General features: G+C 38.5%; 2 protein-coding genes across 5 annotated transcripts; one reads left to right on the top strand and one right to left on the bottom strand.

The window, feature by feature from the left end:
- The first annotated feature begins 2,415 nt into the window (after positions 1-2,415).
- Positions 2,416-8,037, top strand: LOC131300989 (probable calcium-binding protein CML22). 4 transcript variants are annotated; one of them, XM_058327074.1, is made up of 6 exons: positions 2,416-2,618; positions 4,663-4,713; positions 6,879-7,100; positions 7,217-7,419; positions 7,507-7,681; positions 7,777-8,037. In XM_058327074.1, the coding sequence occupies exons 1-6, from the start codon at positions 2,603-2,605 to the stop codon at positions 7,887-7,889; spliced, it is 780 nt and encodes a 259-aa protein (XP_058183057.1). In that variant the 5' UTR covers positions 2,416-2,602; the 3' UTR covers positions 7,890-8,037. The 4 variants fall into 4 exon arrangements, with proteins under 4 accessions (XP_058183057.1, XP_058183058.1, XP_058183060.1 ...); XM_058327075.1 differs by lacking the exon at positions 4,663-4,713 and having other exon boundaries at positions 2,419-2,618; positions 6,870-7,100; XM_058327077.1 differs by lacking the exon at positions 4,663-4,713 and having other exon boundaries at positions 2,419-2,618; positions 6,906-7,100.
- Positions 8,038-8,220: 183 nt separating this feature from the next.
- Positions 8,221-10,876, bottom strand: LOC131300988 (receptor like protein kinase S.2). The gene has a single exon (XM_058327073.1). It carries the CDS (start codon positions 10,868-10,870, stop codon positions 8,366-8,368), a length of 2,505 nt encoding a protein of 834 aa, XP_058183056.1. The 5' UTR covers positions 10,871-10,876; the 3' UTR covers positions 8,221-8,365.
- Positions 10,877-27,614: the final 16,738 nt, after the last annotated feature.

Below are 27,614 nucleotides of genomic sequence, written 5' to 3' on the forward strand. Positions count from 1 at the left end.
ATTGTGAAATTGCTATACATTTTGAACAATTAATATATATATCCAAAAACTTTAGAGGTCTCGTTTTCAAACTTCGCATGGGGCCTCCAAAATTTTAGGACCAGGCTTGACGACGAGCCTTTGGTCAATGTAGTGGAGGCTTTCGAGGAGGCGGAGCTCTTTGCCATCATTGAGATGGGATTGGTAAAAAAGAAAACCTCAATCAAATATATTTACTATTTAGCGCATTCCTATTGCAGATGTTGGTTGTAGGATTTTCAAGACTTGTAAGGACGAAGTGATTTGGAAGTGGGATAGGTGAATGGAAACACTCAAATTTTCATTAAACACTCAAGATTTTTCTTACACAAAATGGCTAGACACCTCTCTATTGAGTAATAATTACTCAATGGATAGTTCTAGACCTAAGATATTCTTACAAAAATATTTTTATGGCAATTCCACATGTGACTAATTTTTAGACTATTCTAAACTAATATTTGGATACTACCCTTTAGAACATTTTGCACATAGATATTTTTTGAGTCTTCTACACATAGATTTAAGGATATTCTAGAACTCTTCTAGAAATTAAATCTTCTAGAAACTAGATATTTATATTCCCCCAATAATATCTTCTATTTTGAGCTTCTTTATTAGGCTTGTTTTGGACTTTATTTTTCTTAGGCTAAAATACCAAATCAAGTTATGTTTAGTAAATATAGATTTAGAAATTTAGATGTTGAAATGTTTAAATGATACTCCCTCCATCCATTTTTAAGTATCCAGCTTCGTAACTCCAATTTATTAAGAAGACATTATCATTACGTCTTTCACATCAACTTTTACCTCTATTTTCCCTACTTACCTTTTATGGAGACATCATCATTACACTTTTGCTCACTAACTTTTCAAAATAGAATACTTTTAGGGGCAAAATAAAAATTGTACTAATTTTTATTCACTAACTTTATAAAATAGATACTTATTAAAGGACAATTCAAAATGAAATACTGGACTCTAAAAAGGGAGGGAGGAAGTACTGATATATGCTTCTTCCTTGTTGTGTTCCACCATCCATGTATTTCCATTTACTCATAAACCATATTGAGTTGTGTATAGCACTTAGTAGAATGGTATTGTCGAATTCTGGTATGAAAACTATTTCCTTTGCCATAACCTCACCTGGTGTTTTTTCATGTCCCTATCTCTTGTCCTTTTGAGCAATTTCTTCTACAATTGGCTCTCTCCTATTGAGTGACACCATTTTTTGCATTTTGCACATGGGAAAACCCCTATCATATATCCTCCAACTTTTTATTTGTTCCACGGCTAGGTTCTCACTCATGAACATACACATCCATTCTAAGTACATTTCTTGTATACCACCATTATTTAGAACATATTTCTCTGTGGTTCAACGTGAGGTCCCATGTAGCACAGTTTGCTTTCTGTGGGCTACCCGCCCCACGGTGAGCGCCGTCTCATTTTCTTTTTCTTTCTCTGGAAAATTCAACAAACGGTGCATTTAATTTGGAGTTGCCACCCGGGTTTTAGTGGTTCGCCACCCGAGGAACCAAACTTGAATGACATCCGTTGCTTTCTTTTAGAAAAGGCTTTATTTTTTTTACCGGTCCGTCATAACCAGAGACAATGTAGGTTCGGGGGTCAGGTTACGAGAGGAGAGGAGTTTTAAGACATCCCCCTCGCCCGACACGATGGTCGGTCTCTACTTAGTATTTGTGGGATTTAGAAATCATTTTATCTCTTAATTTTATATTTAATTAGGGAATCGTTACGATGTTGCCCATATCCAATCCGACACATTTATAAAATATTAAAATGTGGAACTCAACCCTCCTAAATTTTTTTTTTTTTGAAAGGCAAAGAAATTTTATAACCTTTGAAATTGTTACAAAGATTAAAGGAAAATGGATGATGGCATCGTATCCCCAAATCTAAGAACCAAAAATTCCTAAATCTAGAAATAATCATGTGCCCACCTGATACCCAACTCTCCTATCAACCCAATAGAAAAATACTACATCCGTCCCAAAATGTTTGTCAATGACTCAAAAATAATGCATTTCTTTCAAGAAAAAATTATAACTTTTTTCATAAATTAAAAGAATTCATCGATATCTAGTGAATTGATAAAAAAATTTGAATTTTCTCGTAAAAATTGTATTATGTTTACGTCATCGTTTTGCGGACTGAACAAACATTATGAAACGGAATGGGTATATTTTGTGAGAGATACCCAATTATGTATTGGTAATTACAACTATATATTCAGTACATGTTTATAAATGAAACAAAAATAACCTGTGACGCTAATAACTTTGAGGTGTCGTAATTTTTTAGACCGGACAGATATTATAGGGCAAGTTTGGGATGGCGTAAATTTGGGTGGTGTATCCATTTGGGAGGGAAAGAGAGATTCAACTCAAAGCAGCTAATGGCATTTTCACTTTTGTCTTTCCTTCGCCAGAACCCATTCTCTTGTTACTTTACCTTTGCGTTTCCTTTATACCCTATCCTTTCTTTGCATACATAAATGTCCACTCTCAAAGAATAACCAGCAATTAATTGTACCACGATTTCATCTCCCACATCATAAACCATGAAAGATTCACTGGGTAAGTCTCTCTTTCTTCAACCTGGAGTTCAATATGACTTGATAATTGAGTCCAAGCCATAAAATCTTTGCTGAATGTTTGATTAAACAAAACAAAACCGAACCGAGCCTTGTGTCCCAATCAATTGGGCGTCGGCTACAGAAATCCTATTTTTCCATTGAGCTTTGTGCTACATGTGCACGTAGATTTAGTAAGCCTCTATGATTGAGCCCCTATTAATGTTTTTGTTGTGTATTCTAATGTCTTGTTACTTATGTGTAAGAGGACCATTTTGGTGATTGCTGCAAGCTATTACTAGGGTTTTCAAAAGGCCGACGATAATGCCACGAACAGTTTTGTTAGGGCCATGATGTTTTAATGTGACTGACAACTCTACCCTTCCACACCAAACAAAGTCAAAATCCAAATCAATTTTTCGGTATCCAAAGCAATCCAATTCCCCCCCCCCCCCCCCCCCCCCCTTCTTGCAATCAATCATCATATCCATTACCCATTACCAAGAAGAAGAAAAAACCTTGCCTCTCAAATCCATCTCTTTTCTCTCCCTCTTCCAACCCCACCAAATTTCATGTGATTCTTCTCTCAGTGATAACCCATGTAGAAAATTTCCTCTCTAAACTAACAATCATTCATGCAAACACATTAAAGACTTTTAATGACCGAAGAAACTAAAAAACACGACCCATTCTCTCCCCTCCCTTCCTCTCCCTCTCCCTCCCGCCGTCTCTCTCTCTCTCTCTCTCTCTCTCTCTATATATATATATATATATAAAACGTTGGCAAGTTGCAAATCTTTCCCTTCATTTATTTAGATCATGATAGAAATTAGGCGGTCGTGAAGGATATGATGGCATCGATAAAATTGAAAGATGAACGACTATTAAAACGTCATCATCAACGAAAGAAAAAGGGTGCCGACCTGGTTGTGTGCAAACCGGCGGTATGACAGGGTTTCAATCTGAGAACTCTAGCACCGTTCTCCTCGATGATGTCGAGCGATGAGGCAAATTTAAGTGAGAATAAAAATGTGGAGCAAATGAGAGGAGAGTGAACTGGGTTTGGAGAGAAAAAAATGCAGAGAAGTCGAATTGTTGAAGTAGGGAAGAGAGAGAGAGAGAGAGAGAGGGTATAATTGGGAGACTACCAAAAAGGTTCGTGGTTCTAAAATTTATAGTCGTGGCATTATTGCTTGCCTTTCAAAATTTGTTTTCTATTTGTGGGTTTTGGTTGGTTGATCAGGCGATGAGTTCATTGGGAAATTGTTGATTTTGGAGCCTGAAACTGTGTCCACATTGATGGCCTTCTAAAACTTGCTATTTTCTTGGCTGGTATACTTTGGGGGTCAGTGGATAAAACTGATTACAGGATCGAAACCTATAACCGTATAGCTCCTTTCATCGTTGTTTTTTTGTTACTTTAGGTGTTACTTTATCGATTCAGAAGAACAATTCATACAGCTAGAAGTAGGTTTTTTTTTTTTTTTGAACGGGCTAGAAGTAGTTAGAAATCGATGATTCATGACTAGAATTTTATTGTTCGATACAATTTAGTGGGTCATTGATAGATTCGATTCGAAGTGGATGCATAAATTGGCGAATCGGAAATTCGATGAATCAAATGTGGAATTGATGGATTGAATTGGTGATAAGAGAGGTGGTGGCCTTGTTATTAGGTCATAATTGAAGAATTTGTTTCGTAATTAGCTCAAAGTTGTGAAGTTAGTAAGAATTTGTTGGACCTGTTAGTAACGTCGGTGGAATCTGTTAGTAGGGTCTGGATAAAGGAGTTAGGGATTGAGAGGGGAAATCAGTTAGACGGTTACCGATTCTCTCTCGTCTCTCTCTTTCCTCCCTTGTATCTCATTTCTCCGTAACTCTTCTTTTTCCTTGTAATTGCCGCACCTGTTACTCATTTGCCATCCATTCACGGGTGGAATTGATTGAATAAAGTACTTTGTTCCATTCTTTTAGTTGCAAGTGGTGAATATCCTAAAAAGCACTGCCACGTCTACCGGACTCACGTATTTGTATCTGACACGTGTCAGGTACAGACTCGACACCCTCTGAACGCATGTTGAACAAGCCTATATATGCAGGTCAATGTTTTTGTTATTACCTTTTGTTTAGTGGGACACGTTGCAGACATTCTAGGACATGTTGGGGGCACATTGAGGACATTTGGTTCGGAGTCAAAACTTCCATAGAGTAGTTCAAGGATAATTCTCTATTGAAGCTTGACTTGTATCATTGTAATGTTAGTAGTATTTGCTTCTTGTTATATATATAAATTTGATAGAAATAATGGTTTTGAACTTTTAAGATACATGTGTAGCATAAAACTATACATGTATTTTCTATTCGACATATCCCTAAAGCTTCTGTGTCCTAGTTTTTGTCAAAATTACGTGTCCTTGTCATGTCCATGTCTCGTGTCAGTATCTGTGCTTCTTAGGGTGAACCATGCAATTCAATTGACTACGATTAAGGCTCTCTGCCTCTCTTTTCATTTATTTTGTTGAAAATGGTTCAGACTAACTTTTTAAGGTCTATAGGATTATTACATGGTGTGCTTTCTCGGGCAAACAATGGTTTTGGTGTGACAAGGTGGTTACCAGGAGATAGGTAAGAAGTTAGTTGGCTTTAAGAGCTAATAGAATTAACAAGCAGAATTTTGTTTCCTAGAAATAGGTTTTTTGGTGTTGGAGGAGATGGAGTTGTCGCTACTAACAAAAGTTGAGTGTTTCTAGTCGCATGATAACTAACAAACTTATGAAACTTCAGTCATATCAGGAACCTACTTTGGAGTTTGGAGTACTGATTTATGAAGGGATCTTGGAGAGGGAAGTCAAGAGAAGTGGGAGAAGGGTAGTGGTTCTGTTGAGAAAATTGTGGAGTGAAAAGTTTAGGTAAACGGCATAGATAAAGTAGTAAATTGGATCTTTCATAATTTAGCATGTTTGCGTAGCAATGTTTTATCGTCTTATTTCCCCACCTCAGACTCATTTCTCACAATCTAAAGAACTCCACGTCTAATAGACCATGTGAAGGTGAAAGAATGCATAGAGTCATTCTCTAGTGTATCAAAAGAAGATTAGGAGACAAATTGTGAGATTAAGATCTTTTTGAAGAAAATTGGTCCTGTTGTCTTTTGGAACCTTCCCTTATTACCAAGTCCTTCTAGTTCATAGAAGTTGCAATTCTTTCTTGCATGAGAGAACATCATTTTTCCACCCAACAATTTCTTTCAAGGTTGTAATCATAATCGAAGGCTCAAGAGATAGTTAAAAGTTGGGACTAATCATATTTCATATATAGCTAGTGATACTTGGTGGTGTCGCTTTGTAGATTTGGTCTATTGGTAACAAATATGTGTTTGAGCCTTTCAGGGTATGTTATAGGTAGGGCGGTGCTAAAATAACAGCAATGGGGTTCAGTTGACCATCCTGAAAAGAAAAAAAATCTGACTTCATTTACATAATGCATGTCCAGGTGTTGGTGGGATTTCTCACTTGACACTTTGAACTGAATGGAAAGTGTGTAAAATTGCAGCAATCTCGGGGTCTCTTATACAACTTGAGGCCAGTCTAATATTCGTGTTTACTACTCATGATTCAATCCAGTGAGCAAACAACAAAGTCACAAACTTATATTTTCTTCTTTCAAGTGGGAGAAACTCTGATTCAGTTGAGAGTGACGGTTGTATGAGAATAATAATTACACTTGGTAGAGGTGGTTTTGACACAATTTACATTGTTGGGGGTAATAATGTGGTGGCGCTGGTAACGGGGTTAGTTGTAAGGGGTTGCATTAGTAACGTTTCCTTTTTATGGCAAACATCAGATACGTTGGCAAAAAAGGATTGGTCATACACTTTTCTCCTGGGACTAGGAATTTAGAATTAGTGCTTTTGCTCAAGTCAACTCAACATGCCCTTGTCCTGACTCCATATTAGCTGCTATATCATGCGCTCCCCTGCTGGTTAAATATGGAATGTGCTCTTTTTGTATTGAAGTAGGCATTCCATCCTTGATCCCTTTCTCCTGAATCCATCATTGTAAGTATTGTAAATGCTTCTAACATCATTCAATAAGCACTATGGATTCTGAACTTGAATGAGAGGAATGTGTAAATCACATTCTGCCTTTTGGCCTAGACTTCCAATACCGCAGTATTGTTTCGAGCAGCTGTTTTTAAGTCCAATCTTGTTTGTTTCGTTACATACTAGTTTTTGTTTCTTACGGCTCATATGAAGCATGCCCAGCTCTCAAGTCATTGTCCCACAAAGTAGGAGGCATGTTTTGCTGTCATAATAATTCAGCAAACACGTATAAGCGGTTAGACACTAAGGTCGAACGGAAAATGATGGAAATCAAGAGAAGCACATCTAAAGATAGCAATTTCAGATCAGTCAATGGCATAATCCTGAGGTTCCCTCAAATCAAAGAGGGACTCAAGGACATCAGAGGTGTCTTTGAACAGTTAGGTGAGTTTCAACACAATTTCCAGCCCCCGTAAAGAATTTTATGGATCTTTATGGTGTTATATTTGAAAATGATTAGTCCACACTCTCACTATTACTCTCTTCCCTCCTCTACACAGATGAAGATTCTAATGGAACTATCGATCGTGAGGAACTCAATAAATGCTTAGATGATTTGCAATTTCATCTTGCGGAGAAGGAGATTGATGATATTTTTCAATCATGTGACGTTAATGGAAGTGAAGGGATACAATTCAAGGAGTTTATTGTTCTTTTGTGTCTCATTTATCTTCTAATGGATCACTCATACTCTCCTCAAGCTGTAAGACCTGTTGAACATTGTTGATTTGCACTCTAAAAAAAAGTGTTTGGTAAGCATTTCATTTCACGAGCCATGGATTTCTTTCAGACATCACAGATAGGATCGCCTCAGCTTAAAGCCACCTTTGATACCATCATTGAAGCATTCTTGTTTCTTGATAAAAATGGTGATGGAAAGCTGAACAAGAAAGACATGGCCAAATCACTGAACGAAGATTCTCCTTGGGAAAAAGCCCCTGCGCACATCACGAGGAGTCGATTCCGTAATTCGGGATTTCCTTTCTTCAAAAAAAGAGTTGTTCGCGTTCCGTTTAAGTTCTTCTAACCTTATTTCTGTGGTTCCTTTGATTGAATGCAGAAGAAATGGACTGGGACAGGAATGGGAAGGTCACCTTTAGAGAATTCCTCTTCTCTCTGATCAATTGGATAGGGATTGACACCGATGATGACAATCCTATGATAGAATGGTAAACTAAGTGCTGCACAGCATTAAGAGGAGCGAGGGAAAATGTCAAGATCAGATCAGATTTAGCACTTGTACATATGATACTTCTCTTCCTACATTACTTCAAAATTGTTGGTTTTGTGTTATAATCTGAATATAGCTCCATATTACCAAAAATTTGGATTGCTTTTCGCTAATCACAATTCACAACAACCACTCACAAGTTCTAGTTTTTGACTTTTTTGGTAAGTATTTCGGAGAGTGTCTGGTTCTGGTGCAATTTGGCAAATTGGATATGGACATGATCAAAGCTTCATTGTGTATTCTAAAAGATGCTCCCACAGGCATGATTCACTCTCTAAAAGACAAAACTAAACAACATAAATTGAGAAAAGTAAAAATAAGGAACTGAAAACAACATCCTTTGAAATCTCCACAATAAGACAAAACCTAATATACATTCTCTATTATGTGTCTATGTTATACTATTCTCTAGTGATCTTCATTGTATTCCTAGAGCTTGAATTCCCCTGATCAGAGACAAAGAAGAAGCGTTCCTCTGTCTCCATTCTTCCCTTCTCTCCTTCTTCCGACCTTCTTCCATAAAACATCGGTCATGACCATCGAGTATTTGTACAATCTGCCTCGTACTCGGTCTAGACTCCGGATTAGACCTTGTGCACGCGATTCCCAAATTTATCAACCTAACCAATTCCTTTTCATCATACTCTCCGTTCAACCTCCAATCTGCCATTTCCTCATAACCCCTTTTCCGCACCTCAAATTCATGCACTCTCTTCACCAATAGCACCTCTGGCCGTCTGAAGTCCACTGCCATTTCTCCACTAACCACCTCGAGCACCACCACTCCGAAGCTGTAAACATCCGCCATTAGGGTTGCATCACCGGATTCCATGTACTCTGGCGACATGTACCCGAATATCCCACGGACCGATTTATTTTTGTCAATGACTACGTGGTGACCGTCTTCGTTTCGCGTCAAGAATTCGGCTAGAGCAAATGAACTGAGCCTGGGGTTCATGTCCGAATCGAGAATGACCGCTGAAGAGGTAATGTTTCTGTGAATAACTTGTTCTTCCCATTCCTCGTGTAGATACCGAATTGCTAGAGCGAGGGATTTGAGTATGTTGTATCTGTGACGCCATTTTAGGACTGAACGTACGTTGTTATGATAACCGTGGTGGTGGAAGAGAAGGTTACTGAGAAGGCGATTGGCAGAGTAATCATATACAACCAGCATCTCACCTTGCTCTGTGCACCACCCGCGCAGTTGCACCAGGTTCCGGTGGCGGAGCCTCCCCAGGTTTCGGAGCTCGTTTGAGAACCGTTCCCTCAATGCAGGACAGGTCTTCATTCCCAGCCTCTTTACCAGGATACGGTGTTTGTTGTCAAGAAATCCTTGGTAAGCGGTTCCGAAATCCAATTCCGCCACCCTTTGAGAATCTGAGAAATTGTTCGTTGCAGAAATGATTTCCTTGTAGGAGATTTCTCTTGGTGTTTCCACCATGGGAAAAATGTTTTTGCGGCTGGAGCTTTTGTTAGAAGCATTTGTGTCACTGCTGCTTCCGTTTTCAGCAGTAGCGTATATGGTTTCTCCGGTGGCCGTGATAAAATTTGATGAATCTGATGCTGCTGTGGTGGTGGCTGTGGACCTTGTGGTGGTTGTTTTGCTATTGCTAGTGTTGGAAGAGGAGGAGGAGATATTGATGTATAGAGGGTGGGATTGAAATGATGGAAGATCAGGCAATCTTCCATGTAGGTTGCCACAAAGTGCTTCCATAACCCATTTCATATTAGGCCTATTTTGCGGGTGGTGAAGAGTGCATAAAAGACCGATATGAATCAACCGTTCCATTTCAGAAAGGCGGTAAGACCCGTCTGAAAGCCGATTATCCCCTGCTTGTAATACCTTTCCCTCATCCGAAAGCCTTCGGGTCCAATCGAGCAAAATGATCCGATCATCCGGGTAAGTGAGATCCACGGCTCTCCTGCCGGAAACCACCTCCAACACCACAACACCGAAGCTGAAAACATCAGACTTGGCGGTGGCAATGCCCCCGCGTTTCTGAAAGCTCTCTGGTGGCAAGTACCCGATCGTGCCACCGATTCTGGTTGTTTCAGACAACCGGAACTGATGGTTTTTTTGCATTGAAGGTGTTTTGATTTGGTACTCAAGCTCATGTTCTAGCCACCTCGCCAAGCCAAAGTCACCTAGCCTAGCATTGTAATGGGAATCAAGCATGACATTGCTTGTTTTCACATCTCTGTGTATGATCTGAGTCTCCAACTGTTCGTGGAGATAAAAAAGCGCCGCCGCCAAACCAGCAACAATCTTTTTCCTGTGGTCCCAATTCAGAACAGCCGGCGGCGACCCTGTATTTTCCAGCCGCCGGAAAAGTATCCGGTCCAGGCTGCGATTTGGCATGTAGTCGTAAACGAGGAGCAACTGGTCCTCGTGAACGCACCACCCACGGAGTCGGACGAGGTTCCGGTGGCGGAGATGTGCAACCGCCACCAGCTCTGCCGCGAAAGTCTTCTCAAACCGCTCTCCTCTCTCCGCCAAGCACTTGACGGCCACCGCCGTTCCGTCACTCGGTAGAATTGCTCTGTACACCTTTCCAAACCCGCCACTCCCAAGAACTTCATCCTCGCTGAATCCTTTCGATCCTATGTAAAGCTCAGCGTAGCTGAAAATCCTCGGGTTGTTGTTGCTGCCAACTTCCTTATCCCATAGTTCTACTCCAGCCGTGTCGTGGAATAAACCGGAGTAGTGTTTTGTTGGAGAGTTGTAGTGGCAGCAACCGGTCCATTTGGAGTCCAAGAACCGGTGGAGCAATCGCCGAACGGTGTTAAGAAACGAGTCTTTTGGTGGTGGTGGTGGTGGTGGTGGTGGTGTTTGGGCTTGGACATGATTGTTATCGTGCTTAACCAGTTCGATTTCGTTGGAGTCTGCCGGTAAAACGAAGCAGAGGCGGCTCAACGGCATTTTTTCGGCGGCCCAAAGTTGGGAATGTAGGGATGATAGGAAAGTTCAGAGGTTGGAGATAGAAGATATATGTGTGGGATGTGTTGTGTGAATGTGTCCATATTTAAGGCTTGTTTTTGGTGGGCTTTGTGTTCAAACAGGGTTAGGTTAGGTTGCATATGGTTGAATTGAATGGGATGAGCCGGCCAACAAAAACAGGTCCCACTGTGATGTAGTAGTATATTTTTTGTTTTTCAATTTCTATTTTCGGGGTGCTCGAATGTAGGAGTACTTCCCATCAAGGATTCACACTGGACATCGGGAATGTTTATTAGCCACGAAAAAAGCCCGAGTTTGAGAAACGTCTAGATAAGGCGACCTTAAAGATAGTGAAAATTTATATATATTCTTAAAATTCTTTTCTTCTTTTTATATATTCTTAAAATTCTTTTTTTTTTTTTTTGGTCAACCAATAGGAGTGGATAGGAGAAGGGGTGGTGTAATTCGCAATGATAAGACTCGAGAACCCAAACATTTTATCTGGTAAGAGAGTGCCACAATCACTAGGCCAATCTCTTGGTCTTTTAAAAGTCCTTTCGTTTGTAGTGTATTTTTTGTAACTTTTGAAAACATCAACCTAATTAGGCCATGTTCTGCTAAGGTAATTATTTTTTTAAGTATTTATTTCCTGCTTAACGATATGGATTATTCTTTTACAATACATCGCCTTTAATTAAAAAAAAGTACTTATTTGAAAAATAAGTACTCATTTCCTTTAGCGGAACGGGATTAGCTCGGAGAATGTGCAAACGCAGTTCACTTGCATATTTAACTCAATTTATAAAGAGAGAATCTCTTACAAATCTTTGTAGGTGACATGTCCAGAATAGCTCATTAGTATTTTTAATTAGTCACAAAAATCGCACATGATCACTAGAAAACTGTGTGTTAGGTATGATGTAGATGCATATCTAACAAAAGTATTTTATAAGGTCACATGATTCATAGTTCCCGATGATATTGAGATTTGGGGTGTTTTTTTAAATGTTTTTTTGGGTGTTCCTTAAACAGCCCCGATATATATATATATGGGAGTCCTTATTTTAGTTAAAATGCGGATCTCCTCATTTCTCCCATTTTCCGATCGAATTTCGATAATCCGAGCCGCTCAATGTGTTCAGAATGTGATTTTAAAGGTACCAGCGAGAAATCGGCAAAAAAAATGACCGGGAAGGGCTTCATTCGAGCAGTTTTTGTTTGAACCGTTCAATAAAAAACAAACAAAAACTGCTTGGATGAAGCCCTTCCCGGTCTTTTTTTTTTGCTGATTTATTGCAGAATACCTTTAAAAGCACGTTCTGAACACATTGAGCGGCTCAGATCATCGAAATTCAATCGGAAAAGAGAGGTCCGCATTTTATTAAAATGAGGTGGTCCTTACGGGAGACGGACTGTGTATATATATATATATAAATGAGAGAGAGCAATTTTTAGCTTAGATTTGATGAGCGATTCATTAAAAACTGCTCAAACAAGCACTTTCCGGTCATATTTTTTTGCTAATTTCTGGCGAATACCCTGAAAATCACATTCTACACACATTGAACGGTTCGGATCATAAAAATTTGATTGAGAACTATGAGATTAAGATTTGGAGTGTTTTTTTAGATGTCTAATTAGTTGTCCCTGAAACCGTCCCGTATATATATATATATATATATATATATATATATATATATATATATATATATAAGAGGGTCTAGGCCCTAAGAAACAAAAACACTTGACGCAATAGCTCTATGAACTCCAAGACCATCGCGGTCATTGCGCAAAGCCTAATGACAAAAAAATTAAAAATTTGTAAAATTGGCCATTCAAATTGTTTAATTCTTTTTTTGATATTTGTAAAAGAGATCATTTGCATATATCATGAAAATTACATCAACAATGTGAGAGTTTGCGTTGACTAAACCATGTCGCGACAACAAATTGAATTTCCGAATCAACCCTTTAAAAGGAAAGAAGAAACCAAAGAAGAGAGCTAAGAGAAGAAATAATCGATCATTGCATTCGATAGATAGTCGAGAGTATATAAGTGGTGGCAGACCTGAACTAAGCCTAACTATTTTTGAACTGATCTAGCCTAGGTTACAATGTTTTTCAATAAGCTGCAACTAAGTAATTCAACATGGTACTCTCTTTTTGGAACATCCTTCTAATGTTTGGATATGATCATCTACTTTTCTCCTGCAATCGAAATTCTCCTTATTGGAAATTCAGATCGGTCAAACCAGAATAGTACTGAGCCAGAATGGGGATGCCATCAAGCAGTACCCTGCAAAGCGGTCAATTCGGTCGTTCATCTCAGCAGTCGATCGTTCAGATCTTAACCAAGCAGTGGACGGTTTAGATTTATATGTATTCAAATTCAATCCAAACCGTTCATGTAGAGATGAATGACCGGATCGACTACTCAGCACCTGCTCGGCAACATCCTGGATCCACGCGGAATGGGGAATTGGGGTGGGGCACACATTTCGTGAGAATTGGGGTGGGCTTCTCGAACATTATTTCAAACTTCGAATAAGCTTCTTCAGAATAGTAAGCTGAATGGAAATTGAGGTGGGGCACACATTTCCTGTCTCCCGTGCAATTTAAATTACTCCGTACTAAAAAGACTCCTCGAACATTAGTATTTCAAACGTAGAAGCAAAAAACACCTACTCCCTCCGGCCTGTATTTAGGCCAAAAAACTTTTTTAAAAAATAAGCAGTTTATTTCATATTTTTAAATTAAAAAATAATGTAAATAAAAAATTAATTTTTAATTTTTTTTTGCACCATATAAAAGATCTTGATAAGATCTATTAAACAAGATCTATATTGGTAGGAAAATTATTTGCGTAAACACATTATTTTTTAGCTTGAAATTCCCTTAATAAGTGTCCATTTTATAAAGTTAATGAATAATAGTTAGTACATTGTCTTTTTTGTCCCTAAAAGTATATTCCATTTTGAAAAGCAGAAAAGATATCTGCACCGACGGTTTCCGTAGGGAAACCGTACCGACGGCCACGCGTGGCCGTCTCCGGCCCCCGGACGGCCGATCCGAGCCGTCCAAAAATTTTAAAAAAAGAAAACGAGGGGGCCCGGAATATACATATATACACACAAAAAAAAGGTGCTCGGATCAAGCACCTTACACACCTCGGATGCCGTTGATTCCCGCTTAGGCCCCCTCGTTTTTTTTTTTAAAATTTTTGGACGGCTCGGATCGGCCGTCCGGTGGCCGGAGACGGCCGTCCGGTGGCTGTCGGTACAGTTTCCCTACGAAAACCGTCGGTGCAGCTAGCAGTACTCTTTGAAAAGTTAGTGAGTAAATGTGTAATGATGATGGGTAAGTAGAAAAAGTGGAGTAAAAAATTGATGTGAAAAGTATAATGATCGGCTTTGTTTGGTTGAGAGTTTAGTTTAGTTTAGTTTTGGTAGTGAGTGGAGAAAGAAATATGGTAATGATTGAAGAGAGTGGTAATAATTTGAGAGAGATAGAGAGAGATGAGAAAGTAATAATTGGAGAAATAGAGTAATGATTAGAGAAAGAAGTAGGATAATGATTGAAAAACAAAACAAAACTAAGAACCGAACATAATCAGTCTTTTTAATAAGTTGGAGCTATGAAGCAAGATACTTAAAAATGGACGGAGGGAGTATAATGCTAACAACACAGACAAAACCTACACATATCACACACAGATTTTTTATGGGGCCCACTAAGAGTCTCACAAAAATGATCCGAGCCGTTCATTAAATGTAAAACATTTTTTTAAGGGCCTCCGCAATAAATTAGCTCAATCCGATACCTATAGGTGCTTGATCCAATCATCTATTTTTTCATTATCCTAAAATTCGAATGAAAAGTTAGATGATTGGATCGAGTTTCTATAGCTATTGGATTGAGCTGATTTTTCTCTAAAACCCTTGAAAAAATGTTTTACATTTAATGAACGATTTGGATTGTTTGTGTGAGACTCATAATGGACCCCACAAAAAATCTGTGCATAATCTGTGTGGGTTTTCTATGTGTGAATAGCACATTTCAAAAAACACAAATCAAAATTGACATACTGGGGGTGATGATTAAAACATATTGTGCATGTATCAAATCAAACAAGGTAGCTTGATGAATGGAATTAAGATTACCCGAACTGGCAACTTTATTGAAAATAATCGTTCTGAACTCTTTGGTTCCGTTTAATCATTGTAAACTTTGTTTCAATGATTAATAAAATCTTTTTTCTGCCGAGCAAAAAAAAAAATTTTATTGAAAATAATCCCCCATTCAAATCGGATTCTCTCCGGTCTTTCAAAATGGTTGAATGATTCCTGTTCAAGGCATTTTTATGCCCTTTCTAAGTAGTGGTATAGCATGGAATATATATTAGTTGGGCGTTGTTAAAGAAAGTTTGACGACAGCCATGCTCCGACGACAATCGATCATTGACCCTGATCGTTGTTGACAATGCAATGCAACAGTGGTGAGAAATGCCGGGGGGGGGGGGGGGGACCGAATTTAGGGTTTATGTGGACTACTATTCTATTCACGTATGTCAAAATAGGTCAATATTACCCATTTTGCATAGAGTCTGCACGGAGTTTACCTTCGATGATCAGAATAATCCATTTTGTGGGGCATGATTTTTATACAAATTGAAAAATCATCTTTACGTCGTATCGGTAAGAATAATCCATTTGGTGGGGCATGATTTTTATACAAAGCGAAAAATCAACTTTATCATCGTATCGGTAAGTATTTGGTAGTGAAGCAAGTGTCTTGCTTTAGAATTTTGGGTAGAAAAACACTTGTCTTGCTTTAGAATTTTGGTGTAGCATTGTAGACCGAATTTTGAATGGTTTGATAAACCATTTATAGATGTTCTATTGAGATGATATTTTGAAGAATAATAATTAAAGATTAAATCTCAAAAATTAACGGCACTGATTATTAAAGTGATCAAACTCTGTGTGAATCCCACAAATTGTGTTTAATGTTCACCCTATTTATGAGTTTGTGAACAAAATCTCGTGAATCGCCTTCAGCAAGGTATATATGGCATTCAGGGTCTGAACTCGGGGAGAAATCCTTCTTCACAGATACAAGAGAAAATATTCTTGTGTTTGATTATCTGTGTGAGTGGCTAAATATATTGTTTGGTTCAAGAAAAACAAAAAGTATACAATATTTGAAAATAAAATAAAAAGTTCGTAGGGGCACGTACCCTTACTGAGCCTCTGTTCTCGACCCCACTTCAACAATTGAAACCATTTACCATTTAGAATAGAACTCATCGAGAACGTCAATCACATAAGAAAAATATTCGCGATACAAATTATTATGTTTTTCGGGAGACATTTATTTTATATATAATGGATTCCGATTTAGAGTTCTAACTTAATTCTCTCAAAAAACATGTGTTCCGAAAACACATCAATTTACATTCAATGAACATGATTTTCGAGTGGTTGATTTTTCAATCATCGAAACCAGATCAGAAAAGAGTTCACAAATACTTGGACAGGGCCCTCTTATTCCCATCCCAATCCAGAGTGAAATTCATTCTTTCTCAACGGTTTCTCGCCAAAGAAAAAGAAAAAGAAAAAGAAAAAATATATTTTCTTAAATCGTGAATTTTACCTTCCATACATGATTCGATCTCAATTTTCAACGTCACCCTGAGATATTATATAATTTGAGAGTGGTTAGTAAAAAAATGTTTGTTTGAAATTTATGTGTTGTTATTGTCAAAGCACTCACAGCAATTTGGTGGCTGATAATTAATTTTGTTGTGACAGTTCACAACACTCTAACCTCAAAGGTCAATTTTGTTATGTCACCAAATAGCCTCCAAACAATATGGACTTTCTAGATCCTACACACCACGAAATGAAACTTGGGAGATTAATTCATTTCATTCTTCAAATTTTTGGAAATTTCAAATCCTATTTTTATTATTATAAATAAGCTGTATTTTATTAAGAAGCGGGGTATCGGCAATAAGAAAAGAGGCCTGATACACTACAGGAAACGAAAACAAGAAACCATTTAAGAAAAAAAAAACTAGACGATCCTGATTAAGAAGCCAGGTATCAGCCATAATGAAGGAGGCCTGGTACAATATAGGGAAAAAAAAAAAAAAAACTGTCCAGGAAACGGACACTACAAATCCACACAAGGGAAACGGACATTTTTTTTGTCAAATGATGGGCTACCCAATTTACTAGTACGACACAATCAATTGAGACTAGTTTAGTTAGTTAAGGCTCTTGCATTTCACTAGAATGTCACGAATTTGAGTCTTCCTAACTGCATCTTGGTATTTTTCTCTTTGTATTTGTTGGAATTATTTATCTCATTGGTTGAGTTGTTAGGCTTGGTTATCTTATGAACTCTCACACAATTGATTTAGTGTCTCGTGGATTGTACTTTATGATTCATATATGATGTAATGATCTTTCCTATCAATTGACATAAAATAAAAGAGAATAAATTCTTTACACCGCCGGTGTAAACATTTGTTTCCTTCAAATCAATTACATTGCGCCACGTTGCAAAACAGTGGTTCCAATCCAAAAATCTGACGCGTGAGGCAATATAATTGATTTAGAGGAAACAAATATTTATATTTGTGGTGTAAAGAATTTAATCTCAAAATAAAAAACCAGTACTCCAATTGAAGAGTAATGAAACAACGTGAATTTGGCGGACTTTTTCAGACGTGAGGGCCGGGCGGATTATTCCCCTAATTCAAATGCAATTCATTTTGTAGGTCCTACGTAAAAAAATCAACTTGATCAGATATTAGAAATTTACATTTGGCTTTAGAAAAAAAGACGGTTATAGTTGTCACTGTTCGTCATTGAATCAGACACTTAATAGATAGCATAGCAACCTAATTTTTGACACGAAAGACTAAACATTGAGATCTAAAAAGTAAACGATTCCGATCCTTCAAATAGATTATGTGACTGCACGTTATTTGGTGATGCGCTTGAGGGGTATGTTTAAAACAGTGAGTAGTACAGCAAGACTTAAAAAAATGGGAGAGTAGATGGAAAAGAAATTAAAAAGTATTAATGTAAACCAAACGCACCATACTCGTGGACTCTTTGGAAGGGCTAGAGAAGTCAACCTTTCAGAGGTGTTTTACGTGGCCCGTGGGACCCATTAATTTCAAGGATCAGCTGCGTAATTCCAGGCATGATTTTGTAGGGTCATTTAGGCTCCATTTGTTTTAATGTAATACTCGTGGTATGTTTTACAATGTAAAATATTTTTTATATAAAATATTTTAAAAAATAAATTTTAAATTTTTATTTTTCGGTATTTGATTGATATTTGAAAATATTTTCAGAAATCAACAAAATACTGTAGAGTGAGAGAAGAGAAATTAAATGGTGGAGAGATGTGAGAATATTAGAATGAACGTGGGTCATGACTGACGATTGAGTAAACTGAGCAGTGAGAATTGCAGTAGAAGGCATCGGGTTCATTTCGAAAAATAACTTACGGAAGATTTAAGGGTTAAGTCATTTTTATCCAATTGATGGAAAATGTTTTACATGTAAAATGTTTTCCTAAGTTTTTACACAATCAAACACCGAAAAATAGGTAAAATATTTTGCCGGAAAATATTTTACGCCCAAACAAACGGAGCCTTAATACTACTCCACTACATAGGAACAGCATAACTGATGTCTATCAAGAACACTGACCGCGTGCGGAAAAAACCGGGTGATTGTCCAATTTAAGTTTCGGATATTCTTTATAAGTCTAGTAACCGAAAGTGCCTTCAGACAGATAATCCTGCTAGTGTGGAATCGTTGATATTGTCTTTCACACGTTCTAAATTTTATTAGTACTCCTTGTGATGTTCCCCCACATCACACTAAGCCCCTCCTGCATCCGTCCCTGCCTGTCAACTACCATTGATAGTGATACTCTGTAAAAAAAAAATCTACCCATGGATTAAAATATGATTAGCCATAAAATAATCGTGATTTAGGATGAGTTATTAACAACCACATGGCAGTTGGTAGGTTCAAGTTGGGTGACTTGGTTGCCTACTCGTTGCTCATGTCGTTATGGTAAGAGCTAGATGGGATGTTTATTTGGTTTCTTGTCTATTATTTTCGCGTTACTGATCAAATGGAACTCTGAGTTTTTTTTTTTTTTTTTGCCAAAGATTAGGATAATTTTCATATATAGATCGGAAAAAACGAAGATTACGTCAAGATGAACTAGCATCTAGCTCCTTGAAGAGAAGATAGCAACCAAGAGGGAGGATAGAATTCCCATGCACGTTCGAGTCTCACTCCCTCTTACCGCATTCTTGGCCACACAGTGAGCCATAGAATTTTCACTTCTCCTAGCAAAACTAACCTCCATCACCTCAAATTAAGGACTGCCCATTCCTAAAGAAAGTAGACCATTTATAAGAAATATTTTGCCAAGACTATGACGCAAAATAACACACACAAACACACAGACAAAATATGCTCATGTGTGAGAGTGAATATTGAAATGTGTTTTTTGCCGGAGAGTGTCTGTCATATTTTAGACGCTTTCAAAAATATAAATTTCTTTTATCGAACAATGTCTTCTTCTTCTTCTTCTTTTACTTAGAGATTGATTTACATAACTCAAATACGTACCACAACGTTGTTAAATAATCCACTTAACATTCTCATGTTCCATGAAAATTAAACATGATAACAAAGTTTGTTAGGCAACCATAAAGAAACAAAAAAAATGAACGGTTAGTATAAAGTCTTTAGGTTCGGGACGACTGACGAGGACCGCCCATGTACAGGTCGTCACAAATAAAAACTACACGAAAATCTGAAGCAATTAAACCGTGCAGTCTTTATACCTTTCAGTACTTTTAGGGCGTGTTTGATTGCAGATTTCGTTTTGAGGGGATTCGTAATGATATGGGATTAGGATTGGGATTGAGAATGAGGTGGGATTATTAATGAGGAGATGAATTATTTATTCATGTTTGTTTTGCACGGGATTAGAATTGGGATTCGATTGAGAATGGAAAGGAATTGTAAATAACATGTTTGTTTTGGCTAGGATTAGGATTGGGATTGGAATTGAAGTGGATTTTTAAACATGTATTGCTCAATCCCATGGGGATGGGATTATTAGTAACACCCCCCCCCCCCCCCCCATGGTATTGCTAATACCCCCATTTTGGGGGATTAACAATCCCATGGGATAACTAATCCCCCCTACAAAAACCTAACCAAACAAGGTATTAACAACCCCATGGGATTATTAATCCAATCCTCCCCTCCAAACCTCCTATCAAACACGCCCTTAGTTTGATAGCTATATGATAGGTAGAATTTCGGGTTCTAATAAGTTCGAAAAATGCTGAAGAGGGATGAGATTAATAGACGATTAGCGAAATCAAGTGAAAAATCTGAACCAGTGAAATAATCAAGGCTTAATACTAAGACGGAATCCTTGGCAGGAAATTTCTCACCCAACTAGAACAAAAACCAAGTGCGACTTCTCTCTAGAGTGTTTCTCTCTATAGAATTGCTCTCGAACTCTGTCTAATCATTTCCCCAAAGTGTGGGGAGTGCCCTATTTATAGGCGCACACACGACCTCTGTTCCCGTGTCTAGTGGACTTATAAATTTCGAACACGTGTCGCACAAGTCTTGCGCGAACATTCCATCTGTACTGTCAGGCTGCGGTCCCCGCGACACCCACGGTAGTCCTCCTGCAGGTGCTACTCCGCGAGCAACCTCTCAGCGACGATTCTTTTTTCTTTTATCCACCAAGCCGCAAGATATCCAGTAGTCCCTGGTGAGCGGCGTGGTCAAGGCCTACCTTGGTTCCATCGATGCCACTGTCGGGCACAGTCAAGTCTCGGCTCCGCCTTGACATGCATTGCCATTAAGCGGCGTGGTCATGACTCATTTCTCGGTTGTGCCACTACCGCGACCAAGCCAACTCTAATGGCTCCTCCTCGGGTCCCGCCAATTTTGACTAGGGCAGAACACTGTCTGAGTCAAGCTGTTTGGAGGGCTAACATCTTTTTGTGTTGTGCCCGGCCAAGTCTTCGGGGAGTCACGATCAGTCCCTTATCGACATCTCTTAACCATTTTGGTTCATAGCCAAGGTTATCGCTCGCGACCTTAGGGACGTGGTCTTGGCCTCGGCTTTGTGGTTTGGTCCATCGGCTTAGTCCTATGGTTGGCACGTGGCTTGGTCCCATGGCCAAGTCCAGCGGTTGGTCTCGCGGCTTGGTCCGCGGTTAGTCTTGCAGCCAAGGTCCATGGTTGGGCCTGCAGTTTGAGATGGTGACCCACGACCAAGGCTGACAGACCGCGTCATTCTGTGTCATAAATATATTTATAAAAGCTTGGAGTTAACTACTACTCTGTAGAATAGTGGTCAAGACTGAGTGTCGATCCGCAGGGACAAATTGGCTAAGTTACTATAATTTTGATCAGCTTCTAGATTAATTTGGAAAAGTAAAGATTGATTAATTAATTTATTTTGAAGAGCTAATTGAACAAAGAGCAATTTAATTAAAAGGTTTAGAAACGATGGAGGAAAATATCTAGGGTTTTGAATCCACCCCGACCGTGTAACAACGATATGCATAGGTTAGGTTAATTATTCGGATAAGAATGGATTATCACTAGGGCTTGCAAACCCTTCCAATAATCGTCGAGAAAATAGATATTGGGTTGTTAAAAGGCATAGACTATCCCATAGCACGAACCATCTCAGTCGCACGGTCTGGCCGCCTAACAGCACGATCCGTTTTACGAGTATAACCTATCTCAAAACTCCAACCACAATCAATGAAAGCCATTGCAAAAATAGGTATTTGAAATCGCGAATACAAATACTCATTAGGCAGAAAGAATAAAAATCAATTCATTCAATTGAAACGAATAGGATTCTTAGTTTTACAATCAATCCGAATAATAAACACAAAAAGTATGAATAAACCAAAGTTACTTGGCGTGGTGTTTCCGTTGGTGCAAAAACTGGAACCTTCAAAAACTGGAGCCTTCTGCAACTTGAACAATCTGATGGAAACCGCTTCGAGTCACGTTACGACGTCGCTTTCCGAAAACAGTATTCACCCCCACCAATTGGTGTGCACCGGGTTACAGCGAATCTATTCTGAGGATAAAATGAAGCCCGATCAATGATCTTCTGCTTGCGTCTGCACAAACAAAGGACAGACAGAATACTGAGCCTAAGAGAATCAATTGAACCAAGGACTGTTAATTCCGTTTCTACAGAATAACGGAATAACAGCGCAGAAAACAACGAGTCAGAGAGAATGAGAGTTTCTGGATATTTTTTTGGTGTATCGAATGACTTAACCAATGGCCTATTTATAGACTTATAGGCACCCTTACGTGAAAGGTTGTGTCTTTAGTAAACACACATTAGAAAGGGTATGTCTTTTGAAGACAATTAATCAATACAAAGGATCATGCCTTTTAGTAGGCACCCTTTCAAGAAGATAATTAATTAGGAAGGGTCATGCCTCTTGGAGGCACTCCCATGTATCACATCCCGTTCTAACAATCACACCCCATTCTAATAATCACACCCTAAGTTAATAGGTGTTATAACTATTCACATAAAGTCATACCCCATGTGAAAAGGTGTCGCACTTTTTCACAAATAACCTCCCGCAATCTTTTTATTTTGAAAAATCTCCAACAATCCCCCACCATTTTCAAAATTAAGAAAAAGTTTTCTTGGTTCCTTTGAAAAGACTTATGCATCAATGAAGGTGTCTCACGACTTGAACCATTCACCTAGTGAAAACACATCAAAGTTAGTCAGAAAAGCATAGTAGACTTGTCTTTGAACTAGCAATCCTTAAATGACCAACCAAACATGTCTCACGCACGCATCTTGCCTGACTCAGGTATTCAAATTTGCCGACACGTGGTTTGGCCGTTTGTCTTTATCCTGAATTTCATGAGCGCTTTAGAGTCCTAGCCCTTGAACCCATAAAAGGCGGCACCACCTTCACACTCATATAGGTAGACTTTAAAAGTGCCCCTGTAACTACAACACTTGAAACCTAACAAACCGTTAGAAGCCAATTAAAAGCTAAGTAGCTTAACCTCCTTGTTTACATTACAAGTACCAAGCATTTTACCATGGGATGGATAAAATTGGAAAATACTTGCAACCACAACTTATGGTGTACTTTGCTCATTGAACCCAAGACTTGAAGTTATTCAAGCGTTGAGTCGAGTTTCCACCAAGAGTGATTAGATTTCAATGGGCTTGAGTCCCATCCCCTATGATGTTCTCCACACAAAATCCCTTGCAAAACCTTTTGTTAAAGGATCAGCCAAGTTTTGACTTGATTTTACATAATCAATGGTTATCACCCCATCTGTAATCAAGTTCCTCACATAGCTATGTCAAAGTCCTATATGCCTAGACTTTCCATTATACACCTACCTATAAGCCCGTGATAGAGTCGACTGACTATCACAATGCAAAGATATAGGTGGCATAGGTTTTGGCCACATGGGTATCTCCCAAAACATACTTCTCAACCACTCTGCCTCTTTGCTCTCTGCTACTAGTGCTACAAACTTAGCTGTCATAGTTGAGTCTGTAATGAGACTTTGTTTCTTAGATCCCCAAGAAACTATTCCTCCATCAAGTGTGAAGATCCATCCACTTGTTGACAAGTGATCTTCATTCTCGGCTATCCAACTAGCATCAGTATATCCTTCTAGAACCGAAGGATAACCACTATAAACAATCCCGTAGTCTATAGTTTTCTTTAGATACCTCAATACCCGATTAACTGCGAGCCGATGGACATCGCTCGAATTATGTGTACCTACTTAGTTTCCCCACAGTGTATGCAATATCTGGTCTCGTGCAAGTCATGGCATACATTAAGCTTCCTATCACTCTAGAATATTCTAGTTGTGAAACTGCTCTACCAGTATTAGGATACAACTTAACATGTGGATCAAATGGTGTAGAAATTGGTGTGCTATCTATGTGATTAAACTTTTTTAGAATTTCCTCAATGTAATGAGACTGACTAAGGATTAAATTTCCTCCTTGTCTCTTAATTCTGATTCCCAGAATTACATCAGCAACACCCATATCCTTCATACTAAAACTAGATGAAAGGATATCCTTTGTACTTTGAATGCTTTCTAGATCAGTCCCAAAGATAAGCATATCATCCACGTACAAACATATGATTACACTTCGATTACCACTAAATTTACTATATACACATTTATCAGACTGGTGTATCCTAAACCCGTTTGATACAATCACCTTATCAAACTTTTCATGTCACTGTTTAGGTGCTTGTTTAAGTCCGTAAAAAGACTTAACAAGTTTGCATACCTTGTGTTCTTGACCTTGCACAACAAAACCCTCCATGTGCTCCATATAAATCTCTTCATCCAACTCACCATTTAGGAATGCAATCTTAACATCCATTTGGTAAATCTCAAGTTTATAAATGGAAGTCAATACAATTAGTACTCTAATTGTAGAGATCCTTGCCAATGGAGCATAAGTATCGAAATAATCAATACCTTCTTTTTGCGTAAAGCCCTTGGCAACCAACCGTGCCTTGAACTTGTCGATTGTACCATCGACCTTCATTTTCTTCTTGAAAATCCATTTGCAGCCAATGGCTTTGGAACCCAGAGGCAAATCAGCAAGAACCCAGGTATTATTACCCATAATAGAATCCATTTCATCATGGATTGTTTCTTTCCAGAAAGCATAATCTTGTGATTTCATAGCCTCCTTGATGGTAAAGGGATCCGATTCCACATGAAGCGAAATCATGAAATGATTATCTACAGTTTCTCTAGTTCCTTCAACCAGATAAACTATGAAGTCAGGACCAAATGACTTAGCAACTCGAGCCCCTTTGCTTCTCCTAAATCCGTCAAGTTCTGTAGGTTCCGCCTCTATGTCAAACTCCACAGAGTCTGGCTCATTCTCTTGATTAGGCACCTTTGGAATAGATGCGAACCTATTCTCATAAAACACTGCATCACGTGATTCAATAATGGTGTTTACTCCAACTGAATCATTTGGCTCAGAAACAAGAAACCGATATGCTTTACTATGTAAAGCATAACCAATGAATATGCATTCAATTCCTTTTTCACCCAACTTCTTCCTTTTGGGTTTCGGCAATTTAACAATCACTCTACATCCCCAAGTTCTGAAATAACTTAGATTCGGTTTCTTTCTTTTCCACAACTCAGCGGTTAGTATGGCTTCGCCCCACATACCACTACTTAATCTTGAATTGCTAAGCATAGCATTAACCATCTCAGTCAAAGTCCGATTCTTTCTTTCAGCAACTCCATTTTGCTGTGGAGTATAAGGTGCAATTTTCTCATGAATGATCCAAACTGATTCACAGTAATCAGGGAAATGGTATTTACCACCCCTATCAGACCTTAAATATTTTATCTTTGTTCCACATTGATTTTCAACGTCGGTTTTGAAAGCATTAAACTTCTTAAGAACTTCATCTTTTGAATGCAACAGATACATATAGCAATATTTGGAATAGTCATCTATGAAAGTTACAAAATATTCCTTACCTCCTCTAGTTGGAGTTCTATGCATATCACATACATCACTATGAACAAGTTCTAACAGAGTAGTTGTTCTTTCAATTTTAGGAAATGGAACTGGTTATTTTAGTAAGCAAACACACTTTGCATTTATCAACCATGTAAACATCATATTTAGGAATCAAATCTAATTTGACCATAGTATCCATTTTCCTAGTATTAACATGCCCCAACCGATTATGTCACAAAGAAAGAGAGTCAATCAAGTAAGCAGAAATAGCAACTGTGTTATTAATGTTAAGCTTGAACATGCCCTCGTACAAATAGCCCTTCCCAACAAAAGTACCACTCTTAGACAGAAGAAATTTGTCTGACTCAAACGCTAACTTGAAACCATGCTTATTAAGCAAGCTTCCAGATACAAGGTTTTTCCTAACTTCTGGTACATAATAAACATCAGTCACAGTCAGAATCCTCCCAGAAGTGAACTCTAAGTCCTCTTTTCCTTTGCCTTTGATAAGAGCAGTTGATGAATTACCCATGTAAAGAACTGTTCCATCTTCAACCGATTCATAGTCGGTGAAGAACCTCTTATCATTGCACACATGCTTTGTAGCCCCTGAGTCGATCCACTAGTTATCAACATCCTTAAGAACATTAATCTCATATATGATAGCCACAAAGTTATTCTTTGAACCCGATGCCCCTGAATCATTCTTCTTGTTGGACTTGCAGTCCTTCTTGAAGTGCCTTGACTGACCGCAACGCCAACATACAACTTTTGGCTTTTTCCCTTTTGGTTCATCGCCGCGGTCATCGCCCTTCCGAGCTTTCTGCTTCTGTTTACCTTTACCCTTGTTGGTGCTCTTTCCTCCTTCCACCACATGGATCTTGGAGATATTATCTCCAAGTTCCTCCTTTTCTTGACGCTTTGACTCTTCCTCCACCTGAAGATGGATAGCCAATTGTTCCAGCGTAAGATCCTCAGTTTTGTGTTTAAGAGTTTTCTTATACTCTTTCCAGGAGGGAGGAAGTTTATCAATCACAGATGACACTATGATTGATTCATCCATGTTCATGTGCTTAACCTTGAACTAATTTAAGACATGCTGAATTTCATGCAACTGATCAACTACAGACTTGTTATCTATCATTTTATAGTTCATAAATTGACTGACTAGAAATTTCTTACTTGTTGCATCTTCAGTCAAATACCTCCCTTCCAAAGAATTCCACATCTCCTTTGCAGTCTCTGTATTCGAATAAACATCGAACAGAGAGCCCGAAAGTGCATTCAGAATATGACCCTTGCAAATGTAGTCATCATTCTCGAACTTCTTCCTCACACGAGCCTTTTCCAATGTTTTATCTTCATTCTCCTCTGGGTTGGGGTTAGCAAGAACATACACGACATTGAGAGTTGTAAGCAAAAAATGCATCTTCTTTTGCCAAAGCCTGAAGTTACCGCCATGAAACTTGTCCAATTTCACGAAATCTAGAGTCAACGTTCGCAACGATTTTGAAGCCATGGTAGAATACTGTTTTCAATTATTGGTGCAAAAGCTGGAACCTTCTGCAACTTGAACAATCAGATGGAAACCGCTTCGAGTCACGTTACGACATCGCTTTCTGAAAACACTATTCGCCCCCACCAATTGGTGTACACCGGGTTACAGCGAATCTGTTCTGAGGATAAAATGAAGTCCGATCAATGATCTTCTGCTTGCGTTCGTACAAACGAAGGACAGACAGAATATCGAGCCTAAGAGAATCAGTTGAACCAAGGACTATTATTAATGCCCCTAATTTTGGGAACGTTAAATAGGCAATTTCATTGAAAAACTAAATAGAGTCTGGCTCAATATTACAACTTAACTCTCAAAAGAGTACTTTTATTCAACAAAAGGAGGGGAAATTAGGGTTCCTATCTATAGCTCCGCCTTCTCTTCCATCGTAGCCAACTCATTGGCTCCAAAAGCCTCCATGGTGTAGAGATCTCCTTGTTCATCTACAAGGTCTGACACATTATACCGGCGTCGCCACCAATATAATATGTCAGGGTCATCAAAGGTAATACCATGAGCTACAGGAGCTCAATAGAATAATCTATACCCATTAACCCTTAA

Source organism: Rhododendron vialii, chromosome 9a, assembly GCF_030253575.1.
Source record: "Rhododendron vialii isolate Sample 1 chromosome 9a, ASM3025357v1".
NCBI classification, from domain to species: domain Eukaryota; kingdom Viridiplantae; phylum Streptophyta; class Magnoliopsida; order Ericales; family Ericaceae; genus Rhododendron; species Rhododendron vialii.

What these genes read in the sequence shown, in the direction of transcription:
- LOC131300989 (XM_058327074.1), top strand. An exon ending in AGGTGTCTTTGAACAGTTAG is followed by an intron (nt 7,101 to 7,216) that starts GTGAGTTTCAAC and finishes TCCTCTACACAG; the next exon opens with ATGAAGATTCTAATGGAACT. An exon ending in CATCACGAGGAGTCGATTCC is followed by an intron (nt 7,682 to 7,776) that starts GTAATTCGGGAT and finishes GATTGAATGCAG; the next exon opens with AAGAAATGGACTGGGACAGG.
- LOC131300988 (XM_058327073.1), bottom strand. Translation starts at nt 10,870, where the DNA reads ATGCCGTTGAGCCGCCTCTGCTTCGTTTTACCGGCAGACTCCAACGAA.